The following is a 22,159-nucleotide window of genomic DNA, read 5'->3' as shown; positions in this document are numbered from 1 at the left end:
CTATTGGGAGATAGGGCTAATGGCGGAGGTCTGGGCTGTTACCACTTCACACCAGGAGATGGCGGACATGAGTAACTTCAATCCCAGCAGCATTTTGGGTGTGTTCCTATTCAAAGTTTTGGAGTTTATAGAGTTTAAAAGATGCACGCCCAGTTGTGGAGACGGGTCAGAGCGTAACAGAGAGAAAGACAGCGAAATGTAGCAAGAATACCCACAATGCTGGGAGGAATAGAGGAATATTCACTGGGTGAGACTGTCAGTGCATCTGTTGGCACCGGCAGGCAATGCTTCCACCATGACAGTCTACCCGTAGTGAAGCCAATGCTTTGCCTCACCATGTTGCCACCTCACTGAGGAGGGAGTAATCGGTGAATTCCTTGGTGGGGGGCACATGGAGACGGATCCAGGAATTTTTTAAAGGATTCTTCACTATTGGGAGATAGGGCTAATGGCGGAGGTCTGCGCTCTCTGAGTGCTTTTCTAATTTAGTTTACAACAGTGTCATTGCTATTAGATAGCCTTTCACTTTTAATTTCAACTTCTGCATTCATGTTTCTTGCACTAAAACAGAGTTAAATTCCTGTTAATGTGCTGCATAAATGTGTAATCCTGTCAAATCTATATTGTGGTAGTTCCTGCATTGTGTAGAAATCTTATTCTGCTATGGTATGTTTAGATTAAAGATGCTGAAGCAGATGCAAGAGGAATTTTAAAAAGGAACACATCAGGACTCTCTGCTGTTTGCACTGATCCCAAAGACTGCTACAGTATTGACTTTTACCACCTCTGCCCCTCACCTGCAATAAAAGTGTACTTGATCCGGAAACCGAGACCCTCCAGCTCCTCGTCGCTGGTGAACTTGATCCACATGAAGCGCCCAGTCGATGTCACCAGGCCTGGGTTCTTTCCCCCACAGAAGCGATCAATGAGAGGCGAGAACCCAAACGGCCCATCACGGATTTCTATGTGATCGAAGCGACACTCGAATGATGGCTCGATATAGTAATTCTTATCAAAAGCCAGCTGAATCCTCTGTCTGGGGAGAGCTTCAACAACAGAGTGGAAAGAGAAAGGAAACAAAGGAGTAAATATACAGAAGGAATAAGATTAAATGTGTTTCTCTACAAGACAAGGACAAATCTTGATGATTTCTGCAGCATAAATCAAAAGTAAAGTCAAACATGAGTTACTCAGGATTTGGTAGACCATCTTACTCTTCACTCCTCAGATGTTTCCTGGAGAGAAAACTTTCTAAAGTTTTCAGCCTCTCTCACACACAATTATCAGACATTCAGACCCTGACATTTTCCTGACCCTCTCTTGCACACACATCCCAAAAAGCCTGAGATTGTTTGAGTCCGCTGCTTTCTTGCAGTTGGAAATAATTTAGGAGGGCAGAGTGTGCAGGAGTAGAGAAGTCGTTTACAGTAATGAGGATTTTCTCTGTTATAATAACACAACATGCACAAGGACATATCAACATTATAAATACACATACAGAAGTGGAAAGCATGATTAAGACACCTGAGAACAAATTGGCTTACTCTGACTCAGATTTGTTCATATCCATGCAACAAATCTGGACTGTTTCTTTAAATCTTTAGGAGTGAATTTAAGAATGAAAGATGCTTATAAGCAGTAGTAACAACCTTGTGTTTCTATCAAAATTATGTCTTTTTGTCATCAGATATACACACGACATTCAGTGTAATTCAATGTTCTAAATGGCTGTTCAGACATAAGAGGATAGTAAAAGAGAAACCTTGAATAAGAGCAAATATGTTCTGTGCATAAGAGGAGCTAATGACACTGCTAGACTTACCTAATGGTATGCATCATGGATATATTTTGACTTTTCTTTGTTCCCTGTCTTTTTTAAGAGCTGTGTTTTTGTTCAAGAAAGGCCAAATTTATTACAGTGCAGGGTGATTAAGAGTTTTAATTTCAACTGCTATTATGGCTTCCCACAATCATGAAAACAAGACAGTCAAAGTGCTTGTTTTGTCTTGTTTTTCTACTCTGCTCCCATAGAGAATGCTCTGCCCCTCCCACCAAAATAGCTCTCACTTTAATTTAAGTGAAGAGCAAAAGGGAGCACGTAATCAGGTTAGTTTTAAGCGAGATAGCTTAAGCTGATTGCAGAAGGCAGCCGTTAGTTAATAGAAAAGGTAAAATCCTCTCAGCCATACGAAGCAACTTTGGTTTTGTGGAGTTGGACCTAAAACAATACCTGCATGACTTGCAGAATTTGCTGCACAGTCAGGGCTGAACCTCAAGGAAAAGCAAAAAATATATCTAATCATTTGAAATTCACACACAATGAGGTAATGAGGTATATAAAGGGTATCAATATCAATCAAACTAATTATGGTCTTTGCAGTATTTGAGTAGCAAAAGGGCTATGGGAAAATAAGTTTTGAACTTTAATAGGTCAACCAGACCTTCATAATGCTTTGGTTTATACCTTTAAACATTGCACACAACAGACTGAGCCAATATCTGCATCTATAACGTGTGCATTATCTCTTATGCTGCAAACACAAGGAGAGAGGACCCAAAGGACCAGAATGCTTAGTACAAAAAGAAAAGGCAACAAGCAGCACTAAATGTAAATGAGGGATAGTCTTGGCCAGCATGCAAAATCAAAATTCAGCCCTGAATAAAGTTGTCCAGAAAATGCATTAAAACCTCTGGGAGTCACTCTTGAGATGGTTAAAAACAGAAAATGAACTGACACAGAAAGAGGGAAGGACAAAAGCTAAGTACACTGTGAAGGTGAGGCTAATCAGGCACAGGTGAGGACAATTAGCGCGAGCATGAACAATAAGTGTGTCTCGTTTCAGGGACGAACGCAGCCTGCAGAGGACCCAGTCTTTGTTTGAATAGACTGTTCAGTTTTAAGTGTAATCAAACTGAACAGTCTAGGGGCCAAATGTCTTTGCTATCAGAGATATACGCAGATATCTGGTACAGATCTGGCTCAAAGCTGGCACTATTCCTCCCAAATTGGGCTCAAAGTCTGCCCAGATGTAGCACAAAGCTGGCACTATTCGGTCAAAGCCAGCACAGGCTGTGATAGTTTTGCACCAGATTTGGGCCAAAAGTTAACTTGGTTTCCATTTATTGTGACATGTTCTGGTTCAAAACTGTTACATATGGTTCCAAACTAGATCGGGCCCATTTTTCAAAAAGACAAAGGGTGGACCTGTTTTCCCAGTCTGGACCGAAAATTGGCTCATGCCTGGTCCAGTCACATTTTCCCATTTAGGTACTTTGCTGTGGTATCTTCAATGTGGTGCACATCAACAATCTCGACAGCAACGCTGTTTTACACTTAACAGAAGTGACAACAGTTCATCTGCCTCTCTCTTGTCTTCTACTTTTTTAAAAATGCTGATTGCAAACAGACGTTAGGTGATTATTACCAAAGTTTGATGGCTGTTTTTATCCAGTTAAATTCATTTAAGATGAAACAACAACGAACTAAGCCAAGAAAAATAAAAACATCCCAAAAGGAGCAATTTTGACTCAAGTGACAATGAAATGCTGTGAACCATCAATACGAGGGGATACTTTTATGCCTGGAGCAGACAGAGGAACAACTTCTGCAGATGAAGACTCAGCAGGAAGAAAGAGAGAGGAGAGAAATCTTAGACTAGCTAGCAAGAGAGATCACAAGTTACCTGGTGGTGTAGGCTTGTAAACTATGAGTCCATGCCCAAAAGCATGGAGAGCGACTGTTGTCATGAGTGGGACTTATCACTACTTCAGGGCATGTCTGATCGAGGATGGCGGCTCACAGACGGCTGCAGTCTGCATCACTCTCTATCCAGATTTCCTTGCCTTGCTGAAGGTTTTTCTAGAGATACACTGGAGAAACCAACCTGCAGTCAGCACGATATGTTTACTTTATGAAAACATTGTGCCAGCTGTTGAAGCGGAAAACTGAGCCGAAACAACTAAGCACATAGCCAATAGCCAAAGCTTACAGTGCAAAATGTCCAATACTGCCCTTTACCATGAATTTTAAAACATATTTCCCTCAAGGAAAATGAACTTATTTTGCCTTAAATGCTTTATACTTGATTGAAATGTGCTGCCAATAGCATGTTAGCTATCTCGCTAGCATGCAACAGTACTACCTCTACTACTTCAACAATATGGCGTTCACTGAGGGTGCTAAGTGTCCATCGCTCTATGTTTAATTCTTTAACAGATCTGAGAGTGTCAGTTGCGTAAAGCAGAAAGTCTCTGGCACTATTTTGCGAGGCAACCTTCAGCTTTGTGCTCTCCTGCCTCAGCGTATCAGCTGTTTGGGTCTGTGGCTCTGACAAAGACAACAACAACAAACAAAAAACGTGTTATTTGAGCTCAGTTTTCCCACTTCAATAGCTGACACGATGTTTTCTGTGTCTCCATCTGCAGAAGTTGTTCATCCTTGTACTCCAGGTCATAAAAGTATCCTCGGCATGTCATCGTCACTTCAGTAGAAATGCTCATAGTTTTGTTTGAGCTTAGTTTGTTCATGTCCCTGTTGAAGTAGGCTTTTGGAGCAGTTTTACCTAAACCTCTGTATATTGCATGGAGCAGTTCTATCTGTAGAACTGTTTAGGTTAGCTTCATTGCTGCCCCTAGCGTGATCTGCTTAAAGGGACAATGCTCACTGTAATCTTTGGAGGCTAATGCCACCTCTGTTGCCAAGTACCTTATACAACAAAACTTAAGAAATACCGAAACATCCCTTTAAGTATTTTGCACAGAAGTATGCAATGTGGAACACCTAGAGAGATTAAAAAATGTTCAAACACTCAACATTGTTCAGCTCACTTTTACACATAGGAGCATTTATGTATTTGCAGACATGGATCCCACGTTTGCATGCAAAATGAAACCCACCCACCCCCACTCATCCTCACAATCAGGGGCAGTCTGACATGTCAGCATCTCTGAGTCAGTGAATGCAGAACATTGCAATCACAGCATGAATTGTAGTTCACTAGTTCATCAGTCACGCACATCCAGAGTGTCTGTGTACTGAATGGATGGAACTGTTTAATAACATTACCCCTCCCTCGCTGAGGAAGTATTTAACAAGGGCGATTCATGCCTGTCTGTAGAGATGAATCATGCTAAATAAAGATGCTGAGGGTGGGAAGTGGGGCTCTGAATCATCTTTGGCACGGAGAAGCAGAGCATGCCCCATTAAAGAAGAAAAAAAGAGAGCGAGGTCAAGGGCAGTGCATATGTGTGTGTGTGTGCTACAGTGGGCATTAAAATAAAAACGGCACAAAGATTGTCTTTTCTCTCTGTGAATTTGTTCTTCTGTACTTTGAGCCTTGTCGTTCTGGCTTTCTGCTTGAACGAGGAGCTTGTATGTCTGCACTTTCTGCTATCTACTTGCTTATTCCCTGGTGAGAGGACCTTTATTTTTGCTCTCTTTCACACACAGACACAGCTTGATACATAAAGAAAAGAGGGTATAATCACTGAATCTATTGAGCTGATGAAGCGGGGGACATGACTTAATCAATGAACCTCACTAACCACAAATTATGATGACAAAGCTATCTGATGAGAAAAAATGGGACCATCTCTCTGTCTCTATGAGAGGAACAATAAAAGATTCAACACAGGGGCTCAGACATGGTTATGACTACAGCAGCTGTACTGTGTTTTGACACCAGAGTTGAGAAGAAATGACATACCAAATATTTATAAAGCTTTAAGTGTAACTAAACCCCAGACGTTCGGCTTCAGTGCATCTACCCTGGTATTTTGGAAGCATCTTCAGAATATTTGCTGCCTTGAAGAATGCCTTTAAATCTGTATTAACTGGGTGACTTGCTTTTATTGGGTTTGGTGATGTCACCTGGTACCAGCTTAACCAACAGGAAATTCAACTTAGGTAGCCAGGTTTGAACTGAAAAAAGCAGCCACTACACACATTTCTGACATAAGTTGAATTTAAAATCTTTGTATTCAACTAGGGATGCATGGTATTGGATTTTTGCAAATATCTGATATTTCCACATTTATTTTAGTCAACACCTATCCTGACATATACACTCCTTTTCAGCGGCAGACTCAGGATTGCTAAGGGGCAGGGGCAAAAAAAACATAAAAAGGGCACACAAGTTATAATGCATTTATAGTGAAATACTAAGGTATCCTGGTTAATATTAAATGTTTATATTGTGAGAAACAGATGAGGACCTTTAAACTTTAATTTCACAAAGAGTCACAGAAAATTAACCAAAGAACTTTCTGCAATTTATTGCAAAATCTCTACTATTAGAAAAGTGCTACAGAGGGCACTTTGTTAAAATTTTGTCTACTTATACAACACACAAAAAGGCGCTCTGTCAAATTTGTCTTCTTATATGTAGGACACAAAAGAGGATGCTTTGTTTAATTTCATCTACGTATAGGGCACAAAAGAAGGCATTTTATCAAATTTTGTCTAACAACAGGGCACTTCATTATGTTTATCTACCATAAAGGTACCCAAGAATGGGCGATTGCGCAACCCCCTCCTCCCCTCTGGGCCTTCCATTGTTCTTTCTTTTAACTATAAAGACAATAAAGTGTCTCCAGTGCAAAGAGATGTGCCAAGTGGAGTTGAGAGAGGAATAGTGAAATAGAAGTCTGGTAGTAGTTTTAAGTTTGGGGCTTCAATCACAATGTTCAAAATGTAGCACCCCCGAGTGAGAGATAAGAGTTGAGTTACTAAATACCAATATATATCACTCAACAGCTGTAAATAGTGAGCTGGTGGTTTAGTTCTACTTTTAATACACATTGCAGGTTCACATTATTTCAAACTACGGTGCTGTGCAAAGTCTAAGGTAACCTTTAGATATGACCTTTTATTTATTTTGATGTGCTATTATAATTCATCTTATCATTCCTTCTAGATAGTAACTGACTGGGGATGATTTATTTTTCAGAGTGATAACAATCCCAAGCACGCTTCTACTGCTGTGAAATATTTAAAGAGGAAAAAAAGCTGGCAAAAATCTGAATAATACATAGCCAGTATGTGTTAACCTGGAAGGGGAAATAAAAGACAACGTCACTCCAAAGAAGAGCACAGGCAAGTGCTGAAAGTAGTCAGGTAATAATATACTAGAACAGTGGTTCTCAAATGGTGGGTCGGGATCCAAAAGTGGGTTTTCTAAGCTCTTTCCAGTGGGTTGCGAATGTGTGCCAAGAGAACAAATTTGGCAAAAAAAGTCCATGTATGGAGGCCCAAAGTGGACGTACAGTATACTAATACATCTATTTTCTAGTTTTTCCTTTGATGGCAAATTAATTTCAGTATTTTTCTCAAGATTTTTACGTTTGTTTCAAATTGTGTTTGAATAAAAAAAGCTGTTTTTCCAAAGATAAGGGGATATCCCTGAAAAAATAAACAAATTTCAACCCAGCGTCTCAGGAAAAATGGAGTAAAATTAGATAAATTAATGCATGTTGTGTAATGATTCGCTTATTAAACATTTTTTTAGTTATGTTTTGTTCCATTTGGGGTCCAAACGACAACATTTTCCATTAAATGAATTTGAGTGGTTGTATTTTTTTTTTAAGATTTGGGTTGATATTTCTCTTACGAAAGCGTTGGCGGGTCCTGATACCCAACAAATTGAGAACCACTGAACTAGAAGATAACTTTAGAAAACTTAAAGACAGCCTCAACAAAAGAATTCAAAATGTGCTCAGTGCAAAGCCAGGCAATACTTACTTTTGGCTATAGAGGCTGTTTTTTAATCTGAAAGTGTTTCTTGTTGTAATTTAAGAAAGCTAAAAGAACAGAGCTAGGGCTGGTCAAAGAGTTTTCCACTGTAGCCTACTGCAAATATTTGCATTCATTTTTGTCCTTCCCTTTCACAGGCTTAAGTGCATTTGAGGGCATGCAATCTTACAAACAACATGATTTTAACATTTATGAATGGGACATCAAAACCCAGAAAAGACACCTTGACATATTTGTTTCTGTGTGTCATACATGACTGATGTAAGGTGATAAAATTATACAAACACAAAGCCAAAGAAAGGGGAATTTTCAGTTGATTGTGGCCAAAGGTAACCTTGCAAAGCAGATGGATACGCCCGTTTCCATGTTTCTCACCGGCGAATCCATCTTGCAAAGCTCACGTCTGAACTGTTTGGGCCTGGTTAGAAAGTGACAGGACCAATCATGAGAAAGAGGCAGTACTTTGGGGCACAGCAGAGTCGTGACGTAAGCAAGCAGCAACAAGAGGCCAGTGCGGTTATGGAAGACATTAGCGTGGATGCTGCTAAAGCGCCAGTTTTATCAGAACTTGACGACATTTCTTCGTTAAAAGAAGAACAAAGAACAGCAGTGAGTTTTTTCTTTCAAAAACGACAAAATGTACACATGTTGTGTACTGACATGTCTATAGTCGCCATGGTTCGCGTTATGCAGTTCTGGATGGAGTTTACTCCTCGATAGGGGCTCACCTCGCTAGCGGCTACATCACGTGTTTTGTTGCTCTGATTGGCCCACAAATATGTGACAGACAGAGCGTTCGTCCAATCACCCTCCGAGTTTTTTTTTCAAAGGCTTTGGCCTTTATCAAACGCTGTGAATTAGTGGTTTACCAGATGGATGTGTGAAACAAACCCATCTAGCGTGTCCGGAAGGCCAAAGGTAAACCCACTAACACTGTTGTGTTGATGTTAGGGAAAATTAAAAGCAGGCAGATACTCTCTCTTTAACTATGTTTAGCATTGGATCAATATTAATGTCGGTTATTTGTTAGAATATTGCTGCTCTTTTACCTTATTGGCTTAAATATGAGCCAGTCCTACTTAAATATAGGACACTACTAAAGGAATGCGTTTTGCCTGATACAACATTTGAACTTAGAATGACCTAAATTTATTAGTATCCTAAACATGACCTGAGATTCATCTAACTCTCTGCAGACAGTAGAAATGTCCCTCAAAGTGCTACTTTATACTGTGAGTTCATGAGAACATGTAGTTTCTATCTTTCCTTCAGTAAAGGGGTTAAATCAGATTTTTTGCAGAGTATTTACTATGCAGTCATCAGCTGTGAGAGAATGTTTCTGTCCCATCTGTTCTGCAGAGACCTGGGTATGCTTGCCTGTGATCGAGGCACAGTTTACTCATCAGCAGTGACTCTGATCCTGATCTGTCCACAGGGGGAGCCCTTGAGCTGTGTGTAAATCTATTCCCTTTCTACAGCAGGAAAAGCACCAAACACACATCTCATCTGCATGAGAGGCTGTGCTTTAACTTCACGGACAAACAGTTCATCAATTTAGTTTGACAACACATCAACTGCTATCCCAGACCTCGTCTCCTATAGCCGCTAATGATGCTTTCCATTAAGTCTGCCTGAATTGCTGACGGGAATGATGTTTCTGGTAAAAAAAAAAAAAAAGTGTTGACAAGGACGCTTGAATTTCAGAGATATGCCCCCAAAGCTCACTTGTGCAGCAGATGTTCATCTCTTTTTATGTTTCATTCAATAGCGGGAGTCTTGTGACACACCCTGCTTTAATCAGCACTTGTCTGATTAAAGCAGAAGTCGTGGGATACAAACAACGATCCACCAATCCCCGCCGTTTTTAAAGGTTTATATCTGCAGGGTGAAACAAACTCAAGAGGATGGCTCATTCTGAAAATGTCAGGCTGATCGCCTGCAAGCGAAGGAACAGAAAATCAGATAGGGGTGAGGTTATATAAAACAATGTCAGTCAGATTGATAACATTCACTGAAGGAGGCAATATGCTGAGAGGCTGGAAACTGTGTCAGCTGTTCTGTCAACAGAAGACGAAGCATTACCTTCCAGGATGTAAACACACTCCTTGTTGGGAGGGTACGTGTTCGGGTAGTTCGGCGAAGTGAACACTCCGCCATTGATGTTGCGGACCCACGTGCCACAGTCGTTCTGATTGGGGGTCTGGGCGCCATGCTCGCTTGGGGGATCTTAAAGCAGAGAGGCAGAGAACAAATGAACAGATGGGTTATTGAGTCGGGGGATCAATGAGGGAATGATTGGAAGGCAGAGAGTAAGAGAGGAGGGAGTGGTGGCATGAGGAGAGAAAAACAGGCATGCAGTAAAGATGGAAGAAATGAAGGGTGGAATAAAGAAAACAAACCCATTAACTCTATCATAAGTCCTTTCTTCAGACGTACTGGTGAAATGATCTTACCTTTACTCCTCTGTGCCAGAGCGAAACCCTCTTCTATTAGAAAGAAGAGTATCCACACTGCAAAACAGAGACACGACACATCAGTCATACATGACAATGATTCTGTCTTAAGATTTGTATTGAAATAACTTTAACTGTGGGATTGATTTTCCTCTAAAACACACCTTATCAGTGCTATTGATTAAGTAGAATAAAAATCAACAGATAAAAATCATAGGTTTTTTATTAGTTTAGACACGTCTATCTTGTGTTTGCTCCAGAAATCAGCACACTACTGTGAATAAGAGGCATTCATGAAAAGGCAATGTAAGGAAAAATAATGCATAGGTGATGAATCTTGGAAAAGAAGGGGCTACAAAGCTGAGAAAGACATTATAATTTAAGGGTTTTCCTAAAGTTAACATTTCAAGCTTTTAGCTCACCCACAAAAGTTTGATTTTACTAATGCAATGGTAAACTAGAGTAAATAAGGCAAATGCAAACCTGCAGATCACAGTCTACTTTACATAAGTAAGAATGCAATGCAAGGAATACATTTTTCACAACCCGTGAATCTGACTATTTAACTAATTATTTTTACTTCAAACATTCAAAAACAGTGAGAAAATATCTTCCTGTTATTGAAGGCTTGCTCAAAATGCTCAACCCTTAAACTCACAATCACCTAAGAGAAACAAAAGCACAAAAGTTCTCTCAATTCAAGCTTGGATATTCAACTTTAGAGGCACAAGCAAAGGAAACTGGCACTAAAAGTATGCTGTCAGTCGCTGAATGCCAGAACTGCTCCCCAAATCTCAGGCATGCACTCTCTGCTCACTTGATGTGCAGGACAAGTCCATCAGAGAGTTGGCAGAGTGAAAAGAGTGCAGCAAGTCATTGTCATCTTTCACTGCATCAGACCACCTGTCTCTGCAAAAGCTTTGGCTCATGAAAGACTCCGATCATGCACAATCAGTGAAGAGTGCATGCTTCATGTGACGAAACATGCCAGATTTTTTTTTGCTTTTTTGTCGGAGCAGTTGATTTCTTTCTGCAGGGATGTGCAGACACTTTCAAAAAACATAACTGTTTAAAAATAATTTCTTCTGTGCAGCAGGATAAGGAATGAGTTAATGCATATATCAAGGAAATAGGTTTTTGGTGAGAACAATCCTAAAAACAGCACTTAATTTGTGAGCAAATTAATTAGCAATTTACTCATATTCATTTCCTTTGGTTTCAGCTTATCATCCACCTGTGCATTATCTATACTGGGTTGCAAGGTGGTGATCCTAGCTGTCATTTACTGTGCAAGAGGCAAAGTTTAAACTGGCTGACAGTAATTCACAGGGCTGACATTCAAGACAAACATGCAGTCCCCCGCATTCACGCCTACGGACAATATAAAGTGAGCATGTATGTATCTGGACAGTGGGAGGAGGCCTGAACACTAGGGATGCACAACACTCAATTTTTGGAGATATTCAATACTAACAAAACAATTTTAGCCAAAATGGATACTTAAATGTGGCTCCGACCTAAATCTTCAGTGCTTAAAACACACGATTTAAAGCACTAGGATGAAATATTAACAAAGTCCAGTGCTTTAAAACACACTTTGAAGTGTAAAGAATGATTACGAATAAAGAAAAATACTACAGCTGGCATAGGTCCGGTCTAAAACTCTATTATGTAATATGTTTAGATGGCAAATATGCAGCTGATACAGGAAGATCCAAGCATGCAGGAGGACAACATGCAAACTCTTCACATAAGGGCCCAGTCTGACTGGGATTCTAACCAGGAACCTTACTGTTGTGCAGTGACAGCACTAACCACTGCTGCAGGTATGTTGCATCATCAATACCAAATGTTGCAAGGTAGAGTGCTCCCTCTCTTTGACTCCAGGAAGCTTTTTGTGCGGAACATGATGAGATCTGTAGTTTTCTAAAGCTTCACTACTTTCAATACTATCAGTCTCTGCAAGAAACTGAGATTATAACTTCTTAAAACAATGGATATCAAAAAGATATTTTGACAGTCCACAGAGATATGGTGGTATCATTGTAGGTTAGATGGAGAACAGAAGCTCAACTGTAGTTATTTTGAAAAGTGCTGCTACAGTAAGAGCAGAAGTAGGAGCTAGAGTTGATTCAAGGTACTTTCATACCATCAACCCTCCTCCAAACCTACTAATCTGCAGCCTCGAGGCGGCAGAAACATAAAGCATTAGCAGAAAAAACAGGATTACAGGCTCCGAGGCTTAAAGTGCAGATGAGAAGACAGGCGTTTGGGCAGAACACGGCTGCAGACAATGGGTGAAATATGTTGCATTACAATGATATCTGCACAGAGGGCGAGCATGTCACAGCTCCTGACACTGCCTCGCTCTGATAAGCCCCCGTAGACCTGATCCCCACTGAGTTCATAATGGGTTGGCCCGCTCACATCGTATTACAGAGCGGGCATGAGGCTGGCATGTTGCATAAAGGCACCCAGAGAGAGAGGGAGAGGAAGAGAGAGGAAGAGGAAGAAGAAAATGCATGTTTAACATTAGCACCAATGAGCATGCATGTTTGAATGGGCTCATTTTACACACAAACAGCCCCCAGGCTGCAGGATCATTATTATTTCTATCTCCATTATCTCACACTGAATAAGGTTGGTGTATAAACTACCACAGGCACATTAAGAGAGAGCAGGCCACCCAAACTTAAAATCCGAATAACGGGAAAAAGCTCAAGGCTCTTGCTGAAGCTTTGTTTTCAAGTCATTAAATCTCAGAGATAGAAAAAACAATCTTAAGTGCTCATGAAAGCTGGGAATTATGTCATCTTTGAAGGATTTTTAGTAGCGTGGAGAACCGTCCTTTTGGCCATCGTTGCTCTATAATTCATGTAGTCATTTGTTACATCTTTTGTCACACTATAAATACATCAAAATCAAAAAAGACATGCAGCCACTCTTTCTTCACAAGCTCAAGAATAGAGCTTATAAATATGTGTAAAAATAGGTGATAATATGCAGCAGGAATAGAAACAAACAGGATACAATGACTACTCTATGTTGTCATCCTCCCTAATCATCAAAGTTCCCATGTCAATTACAAAGAGTGCAAACACAGTCCACTCATTCATGTAGCCTACAGAGAGATCTCAGACATTTGAAGCCATCCCTCTAACAGAAGTGTCATCCTGACCTCTGCTCATTTTAAAAAGCGAGAGGAGAAATTACCCCGGGTTCAACCCAGCGATTCTAGGTCATGTCATTTCATTTTTACATCACTTCTCACTTCAGCTTAGGAGCAAAGTGAATCTGTTTTTTTTTTTTTTCTCTGGCTAGACATTGCTTATAAAAACAGAGGTCAACACCACCCTAGACTTTTGAAACATGAGATTAAAGACGGACAACAAAAACTATAGGATAAATGTTTAATGAACTGTCATGTTATGGAACTATGGATTTAATTTGGTTGTAAAAAGGAGAACATGCCTAACACAGGCCAGCAAAAATAGGAACATTAGATAAGATATTCCTTTATTAGTCCCACAAGGGGAAATTCCAAAAGCTAGCTAGTTTTAGCTAGCTAAAACCAAGTCTACTGGCTTACATTTAAGACAATTAGCCAATCAGAACAATAATTTAACTCTTTCTCACGTGGTGTCAGTCTAAAGACTAAAGTGTAGAAAGACATTGCTTTGTGATACCAAAAGGACAGTTAGCCTCCACCTAGCCTACCTCAGAGCTGATTACACCCCATACTGATTAATTTAATATAAATAGCCTACACGTGCGTAGAAAGAGCTCCCTCCACAGTTCAACAGTAACTAAAAACCGACCAACATTTACCCGTTTAACCACACAGACGCTGCTGTAAACTGGCCGCACTGGCACGCTTCAACGAACGCATCAGGAGGTGTTGCAGCCCCGTGCTGCGCCGCGCGCCTCAGGTGTTGATGGCGCGAGACGGTGGCTGGAGCGGGAGTCACTGGAGCAGAAGCACGCGCTCACACGGGCTATCTACGGCGCGTGCTGGGCGATAGACGTTCTCTGAACTTGTGATAGCGTCTTGTCGGTTTGCATTTCCCAGCTCTTTAACTAGCAGCTGTACAAATGTGGAGATTTAGACGAAATTAAAGAGAAAATATGCCAGCAAAAACCGTAAAAGGCGCAATTTTTCAGCACTCTGCTCTATTTTATGAGAGAATGCGCGTTAGAAACATGAAACTGTCGTCACAGGTAATGCTCCCTGATGGTTCTATCGCCCCTGTATTGATTTTAGATAGTATCTGACCTTTGCTGTCCATTATGATCATGAAGTGCGATCATATAATGCTCTCACGTAGGCTGGTGTGAACAGAGGCACACCTCTCTCGCAGAGCAGAACTGGCAGCGAGCAGGAAAATCCCTCTGGTTCTGGTCCCATTTTTTTTTTTTTTTTTTTTTTTTTACTCTACGCTCAAATGCTCCAACACGCACAGGAGCATTACTGTAAATCTGACACATTTTTTATGCATAATGATTTAAAAACCTGCACGGATAAGCAACTGGTGTGGTTGATTTTTCATCTGCTGGACTTTGGTGGAGCATAAAAACTGTCTAAATCTGATCAAACTCATTAGAACCCATCTGGATTTTGCTGAATCTTAAGGTGGAGGAGGCAGAATAAGAGATGCTGCACATGTAGTGAATAGATCATGAAACAGTGGATAATGAAGAAGTCGATCAGTGGGCGATTAAAAGGAAGATTTTCCATGAACAGTCACAAGAGGGCAAGTTGATGCCAAAGACAAATAAACGACACAGATGTGTCAGATGTTTGCACTGATTTGCCTGTGAAATCGTCCTTCATGGTTTAATGATAAGAACAATATTCTAATATTTTGAAGCTATTAAGAGATTTTCCCATTCCTGTCGATTTGAAGGCGTTTATATCTAATCACCTAAAAGAAAAACTAAGGTACTGTGCAAGGAGGAGAAAATAAATGGTAAGAATGCATCTGAATCCAAGCTTGAAATAAAGTGTCATCTCTTTCTCCCCAAGGCGTTGGACCTTGGCGCGCACCACGGATGATCGGGCAGCTCGTGCAACAACTCACCTCTGTGCATCTCCTCTCACGATGTGATTCCAACCCAAAAGCACCTGTCTAAAACCGCCCTCCTATTCTGTCCATGTTAGGGGCTCCACCGAGCTCTTCACAAAATCCAACTTTTCTTCGAGTACAGTAAATCCATTACGCAGAGTACACGCTCCAACAGAAAGACACAGATCTTCTTCTTCTCCTTCTTTTTGTGATCCAGCCGCGTTTATCCGCGAGCCTTTCAGCCAGGCATCATCACCGTAAATACAGCCTCCAACACGACTACAGCAGAGATGACATGTGGAGGATGGACTGATCCAGCACGCGCTCTGGGAGGGAGAGGTAGGTATCCAAAGAGATGCGTATGGATGGATGATGGATGAAGAGAGACAGAGAGAGAGGAAGAGGGAGGGAGAGAGAGGTGGATGGAGAGTAGAGAGAGGAGGAAGAGGAGGAGGACCGTGCGCCTGTCTGCTCTTCGTCCGTGTCTGAACTAAGAAATGCTCCTGAACGAGGCTCATTTAAGCCGTGGGCGCTGCTTACATCAATGAGTGGTTTGTCATGAGGAGGGGCAAGTTAGACACAAGGAAGAAACCGCGTTTCCGGTCTTTAGAAATAAAACTTTACTTACAAATGGAGTGACTCTGTAGTCTTCGATCCCTTGCTTGATGAATGAGTCTGTCACTTTTGGCACCAGTACGCAGTTTTTCCTGATGGAACAGAGGCATATGGGTCTCTCAAAAATTAAAAATTAGCTCATTGAAGGGCAAAATATGTAACATGCAAATAAAATGATAAATATACACAGTAGTGGAAAAGTGTTTGCCCTCTTCCTTATTTCTTGTCTTTACTTTTTTTGTATATTTTTCATATTTGTTAAATGTTTCAGATCGACAAACAAACTTCAATATCAGACAAAGACAACCCGTGTAAATACAGAATGCAGTTTTTAAATCATGATTTTATTTATTAAGGGAAAAAAGCAACCCAAACCCACCTGAATCTATGAGAAAAAGTAACTACCCCTAAACCTAATAACTGGTTGAGCCATCCTTGTGGCAACAACTGCAAGCAATGACTGGCAATGAGTCTTTCACATGACTGTAGAGGAATTTTGCTCCACTCTTCTTTGCAGAAGTGTTTTTAATTCAGCCACATTGGAGGCTTTTCCAGCATGCATGGTCAGCATCTCACATGGATTGAAGTCTAGACTTTGACTACACCGCTCCAAAACCTTCATGTTGTTTTTTTCAAGCCATTCAGAGGTGGGCTTTCTGGTGTGTTATGGATTGTTTTCCTGCTTCATAACCCAGGTGTGCTTGAGCTTTAGGTCATGAACTGCTGGTCGGATGTTCGCCTTCAGGATTTTCAAGTAGAGAGAAAATTCATGATTCCATCATTTATGGCAAGCAGTCCAGGTCCTAGAGCAGCAAAACAGCCTGAGACCCCCAGATTGGTATGAAGTTCTTTTGATGAAATGCTGTGTTAGTTTTACACCAGATTTAATGGGACACACACAGCTTCCAAGAGTCTTTGGGATCATGAAGATGCTTCCTGGCAAATGTGAGATGAGCCTTTGTGTTCTTTTTGGTCAGCAGTGGTTTTGGCCTTGGAACTCTCCCATGATGCTGTTTTGCCCAGTGTCTTTCTTATGGTTGAGTCATGAAATCTGACCTTAACTGAGTCAAGTGAGGCCAGCAGTTCTTTGAATGTTGTTCTGGGTTCTATTGTGACCTCTTCATTACAGTAAAGCCAGCATACTACCCTCAGATCATAAGATAAATATGTTGAGATTTCAAGAAAACAACTGAAGTTTACACATAGCATGGAATAATTGTGGTAAAAATGGATGTATGTCCAACTGGGGCTACCGTAGATAGTGAGTCCAACTGTTTAGGCTGTATGTTAAGAGGAACTCTAGTGGTGATTGTGTTCATTGATTACGTGTTCTAGAAAAAATGTTTGAAAGTGCTCCTCTAGTTTTATTTTTTGCTAGTGTGCATTTATTTTGAAGGTTAGAAGGCCTTGTTTCCTGTATCAGCTCACTTTGTGAAGCTTCTCTCATCTCATTCCATGCACTGCCTCCTCCTTGCTCTAACCCACCCCCCTCTCTCTCTCTCTCTCTCTCTCTCTGCCTCCATCCAGCAAGTATACACTCCCTTATACACACCCACACACACAAGCACGTGCACAGAGCTATTGATCATCAATACTGTACCTTTCCCACCATGCTTTGCATCAGCCAAAGACTGTAAGCTTGAGACAGTCTCCCCCTCTCCTGCATTATTTAGCAGGGTGGCTCCTGAAGCGGGGTGCTGAGCCTGGCGGGGGGCTTAAAGGAGCCTCCAGGGGTCCTCTAAAAATTAAAGGCAGTTTAATTCCACTGCTGCTGCTCTCATTACAAATTTAGATAACAAGAGTACATAAAGATGATTATTTTTGAGTGTAAATTACCCTCTAGCTTCCCAGCAACAAAATAAACAAAAGACTTTCTTAGAAAGGAGTTTCATGGGAATCCCTGTTGTAAGTGGTGAATAATTTATGGGTTTAGGACTTAATTTGTATCTCTTTAGTTCACAAGCAGCTTTAAGAACAGCCTAATGTGTCTAAGACTTAATGATATTAATTCTTAAAGCAGCATTTAGTGCTGTCCTAGCAGATTAACAACATTCTGATGTTTGTTTTTCATAGTGCTTACAGCACATTTGTTCTAACTGTGTATTTATATGCTGATACCTTATTATTATATGTAATTAACCTAAATACATACACTCATAATATTAAAGTACAGCCCCAATTCAACAAAGTTGAGGCACTGTGTAAAATGTAAATAAAAACAGAACACCATGATCTTCAAAGCTCATGAACCCATATTTTTTTCACAGCATGAACAACCTATCAGATGTTGAATCTGAGACATTTTACCATTTCATAAAAAATATGATCTCATTTTTAATTTGATGGCAGAACACACATTTAAAAAAATGGGGACAGGGCTATGTTTATCATTGGATAGCATCCCCTCTTCTTTTAATAACAGTTTGTAAACATCTGGGAAGTAAGGAGACCAGGAATGTTGCCCCATTCTTATCTGATGTAGGTGCAAACTGCTCAACAGTCCTGGGTCCTCTTTGCTGGATTTTCTTTTTACAGTGTGCAAAATGTTTTCTGTTGGTGAAAGGTCTGGACTGCAGGTAGGCCAGTTCAGGACCCTGGACTCCTCATGCTGTCGTGATGGATGTAGAATGTCATTTAGTATCTGGTTGCTGAAATATGCAAGGCCTTCCCTGACATTGTCCGGATGGGCGCATATGTTGCTGTAAAACCTCTATCTACTTTTGAACATTGATAGTGCCTCTCCACATGTGTAACCTGCCCATGCCATAGGCACTAATGCAACCCCATACTATTAGAGATGCATGCTTTAGAACAGTGTGCTGGATGGTTCCTCTCGTCTTTAGTCTGTTGCATCTGTGGTTGCAAAAAAAATTTCATTCTTTGATTTATCTGACCACAGAACAGTTTTCCATTTTACCTCAATCCATTTTAAATGACCTTTTGCTTTTGCTTTCAAAGATGGTGTTGTATTTGGATCGTGTTCACATAAGGCTTCTTCTTTGCATGATAAAGCTTTAACATTTGTGGATGGCAAAGTGAACTGTGTTGACAATGATTTCTGGAAGTGTTCCTGAGCCCATGCAGTGATATCTGGTACAGAATCATGCCTGTTTTTAATGCATCACTGCCTGAGCATCAAGTACTGACAGAGATTTCTCCAGATTCTCTGAATCTTTTGATGGTATTATGGACTGTAGATGTGTTGTATTCAAAGTCTTTGAAATTCTAAAGAACATTTTTTTTAAATTGTTCCTGTTTTAGATGCAGTTTTTTCACAGATTGGTGAATCTCTGCCCATCTTTGCTTCTGAGAGACTCTGCCTCTCTAAAACGCTCCTTTTATACTCAGTCTGATCTGTTGCCACTTAATCTAATCAATCGTAAAATGATCCTCAAGCTGTTTTTCATTAGTACCACATACTTTTCCAGCCTTCTGTTGCCCGTTCCCTACTTTTCTGAGACATGCTGCTGCCATCAAATTCTAAAAGAGCTAATATTTACCATGAAATGATAAAGTCTCAGTTTCAACATCTGATGTTGTTTATGTTTCATTGTGACTAAATAATGGGTTCATGAGATTTTCAATCATTGCATTCTGTTTTATTTACATTTTACAAGGGCCCCAGCTTTACTGTAACTGGAGTTGTAGAATACTATGATAAACACACAAAAAAGTCATTATGTAGGTCGATGATCAGATTCTGATCAATTAAAGAGATCATTAAGTGTATTTTGATATTTTGAGAAACTAAATATGCACCTCACCTGTCACTTTTAATGTATTTAACTAATTTTTCCACAGAAAAGCCTTTGGCAGGGAATAAAATTATTATTGTTATTCGTTTTATTTATCTATTTTCCAGGCACCACTGTGCAATCATCTACCTGCTTTTGATCTTCTTGGCCCTAGCATCCTCTCAATTAACAGCTCTCTGTCAACTGGTTTCGTTCCATCCTGTTTAAGACATGCCGTAGTGCAACCCCTCTTACCTTCGGCAACCAACCTGGACTTTGGTCAGCTGCTGCTGTTTTTAAATGTTTTATATAAATAAATTTGATTTGATTTGAAAAAGACTTCAACATAACCAATGTAAAAAAAAACCCAAACAATTTAACATGAACTTTCCCTTTCTTGTATTCAAACATACTGTATCTCCAGCCCTATGTAAACTGAATCTAACTCATCCATTCAGCCATTATGATAAATGTTTTATGTTTCTTACGTGTCTTTATGGCTGAGTCACCCCAGATTGCAGCTGAGGCTCAGACCCAGCAACACACAAACCAAGCTCAGTTACTGTCACTTGAACCATTTGATCCATCAGAAAATATGTAAATATGTATTTCCAATGGTGCACTTTGCTTACAGGTAATGAATGATGTCATGATACAGTGTCCCACTACTCATTTTTTATTATATAATCTCAAGCCCTGTGGACTCGAGCACTGATGCACTGCACACCTGACACCATTAAAGTCTGTGAGGGATCAGTGCCAAAGCTTTAGGCTGGAGATTGGGATCAGGCTGAAAGAGCACAAGCTGCATCCGCCTGTTTGAAAGCTTATGTCTGATATTTTGGAACAAGTAATGACGCATACTTTGTTTATTTTTGTAATTTGAGAGGTTTGAAGGTAATTTACCATCTTTGCAATGAGTAGTCAGCTTTTTTATGTAGAGCCAAGCAAGCACAGTGCCTATAAGTTTTACCCTTTCATTGATTTAATAAATCAATCATGGCCAATAAAATTTGGAAAAAGAAATCTAATTGAACACAGATTTCTACAAAGTAACGCCAAATTAATAAAAATATGTAATATAGAATGAATGATTTCATAAATATTAAAGTGACTGACCTAACTCAACAGTCAATGTGTCTCAAGTGATTGTAGTATAAAAACACCTGTGTCTGGAAGGTCCAGTCACTGATCAGTTAGTATTCCTGGCTACCATTACACCATGAAGACAAAAGAACACTACAAGCAACTCAAAGATAAGGTAACTGAAAAGTATAAGTCAGGGGATGGATTCAAAAGATTTCAAGGCACTAAACATCCCCCGGAGTTCAGTTAAATTCATCATCTAGAAATGGAAGGAATATGACACATAAATCTGCCTAGATCAGGCCGTCCTCACAAACTGAGTGACCGTGCAAGAAGGAGACTAGTGAGAGAGAGACCACCAAGACACCTATGAGTACTCCGAAGGAGTTACAAGCTTCAGCAGCTGAGATGGGAGAGACTCTGATTACAACTGTTATTGGATTCTTCACCTGTCAAAGCTTTGTGGGAGAGTGGTAAAGAGAAAGCCACTGTTGAAGAAAACTCATTAAATCTGGACTAGAGTTCAACCAAATCATGTAGAAGACTCCATGGTCAAGTGGAAGAAAGTTCTTTGGTCTGATGAGACCAAAATGGTGCTTTTTGGCTGTCTGACAAGAGGCTGCTCATCACCACAAACACATCATCCCTTCTGTGAAGCACCATGGTGGCAGCATCATGCAGTGGGGATGCTTCTTGGCAGCTGGAAGAAGAAGCTGTAAAGGTAGAGGGTAAAAGAAATGCAGCAAAATATGGGAAAATCCTGGAGGACAATCTTATACAGTCTGCAAGAGAACCACGGCTTGGAAGAAGATTTATTTTCCATCAAGACAATGACCTGAAGCATACAGGTAAAGCTACACAGACATGGTTTGAAGACAACAAGGTGAATGTTCTAGAGTGGCTGAGTTAAAGCCTAGACCTCAGTCCAATAGATCCAAGTTTTGACTTTGACATTAAAGAGGTTTTTCTGTAATTTCATATTCAGAAAAGCCAAATAATATTGACCGTGATTGATTTATATAAAAAATAAAAGGGTAAAACATCCAAGAGGGCAAATACTTTTATAGGTACTGTATTTTTGTTTTGATGCTCTGTTTAATCTTAAGAGCATTTTCTTGTGTATTTATATTTAGCTTCACAGAATATGTCTAGAAAACACTGTAAGAAAGCTGTAAGATGAGGATGAACAGGTAAATCACCTCAACTTTACTTCACTGCCAGAGTTTTCATTCATCTCTTTTAAAGCCCAGAGCGTCTGCTGAGCGATCTGTCGTAGTTCAGACCAAGGGGACATCATAAAAACTAATAAGTAGAGACGCTGACAACAAACAACCTGATATTACTTGGTATAATGGAAAAAAGATGAAATAAAATGCTTGAATACACATCCACTTAGAGTTTCCATAGAAAAGGAGAAAAAGAAGCACAAAAAGAAGAGGACAGCATTAAAAGGCTTGA

At 40.2% G+C, this 22,159-nt stretch overlaps 1 protein-coding gene across 1 annotated transcript in view; it reads right to left on the bottom strand.

Annotated features, from left to right (window-relative positions):
- LOC121510818 (neuropilin and tolloid-like protein 2) overlaps window positions 1-15,738 on the bottom strand; it is a 41,266-nt gene extending 25,528 nt beyond the window's left edge. Inside the window, exons 1-4 of the mRNA XM_041789064.1 lie at window positions 15,282-15,738; window positions 10,204-10,260; window positions 9,833-9,976; window positions 798-1,046 (exon numbers count right to left, since the gene is read on the bottom strand). Coding sequence (XP_041644998.1) covers window positions 798-1,046; window positions 9,833-9,976; window positions 10,204-10,260; window positions 15,282-15,291 — 460 coding nt within the window. The 5' untranslated portion in view covers window positions 15,292-15,738. The remainder of the gene's footprint in view (window positions 1-797; window positions 1,047-9,832; window positions 9,977-10,203; window positions 10,261-15,281) is intronic.
- Between the last annotated feature and the right edge of the window lie 6,421 nt (window positions 15,739-22,159).

The sequence above is a fragment of the Cheilinus undulatus genome, linkage group 1 (assembly GCF_018320785.1).
Source record: "Cheilinus undulatus linkage group 1, ASM1832078v1, whole genome shotgun sequence".
Taxonomy (NCBI): Eukaryota; Metazoa; Chordata; class Actinopteri; order Labriformes; family Labridae; genus Cheilinus; species Cheilinus undulatus.
The sequence above is the reverse complement of the archived record's forward strand: the minus strand, read 5'-3'. Positions and strand labels throughout refer to the sequence as shown.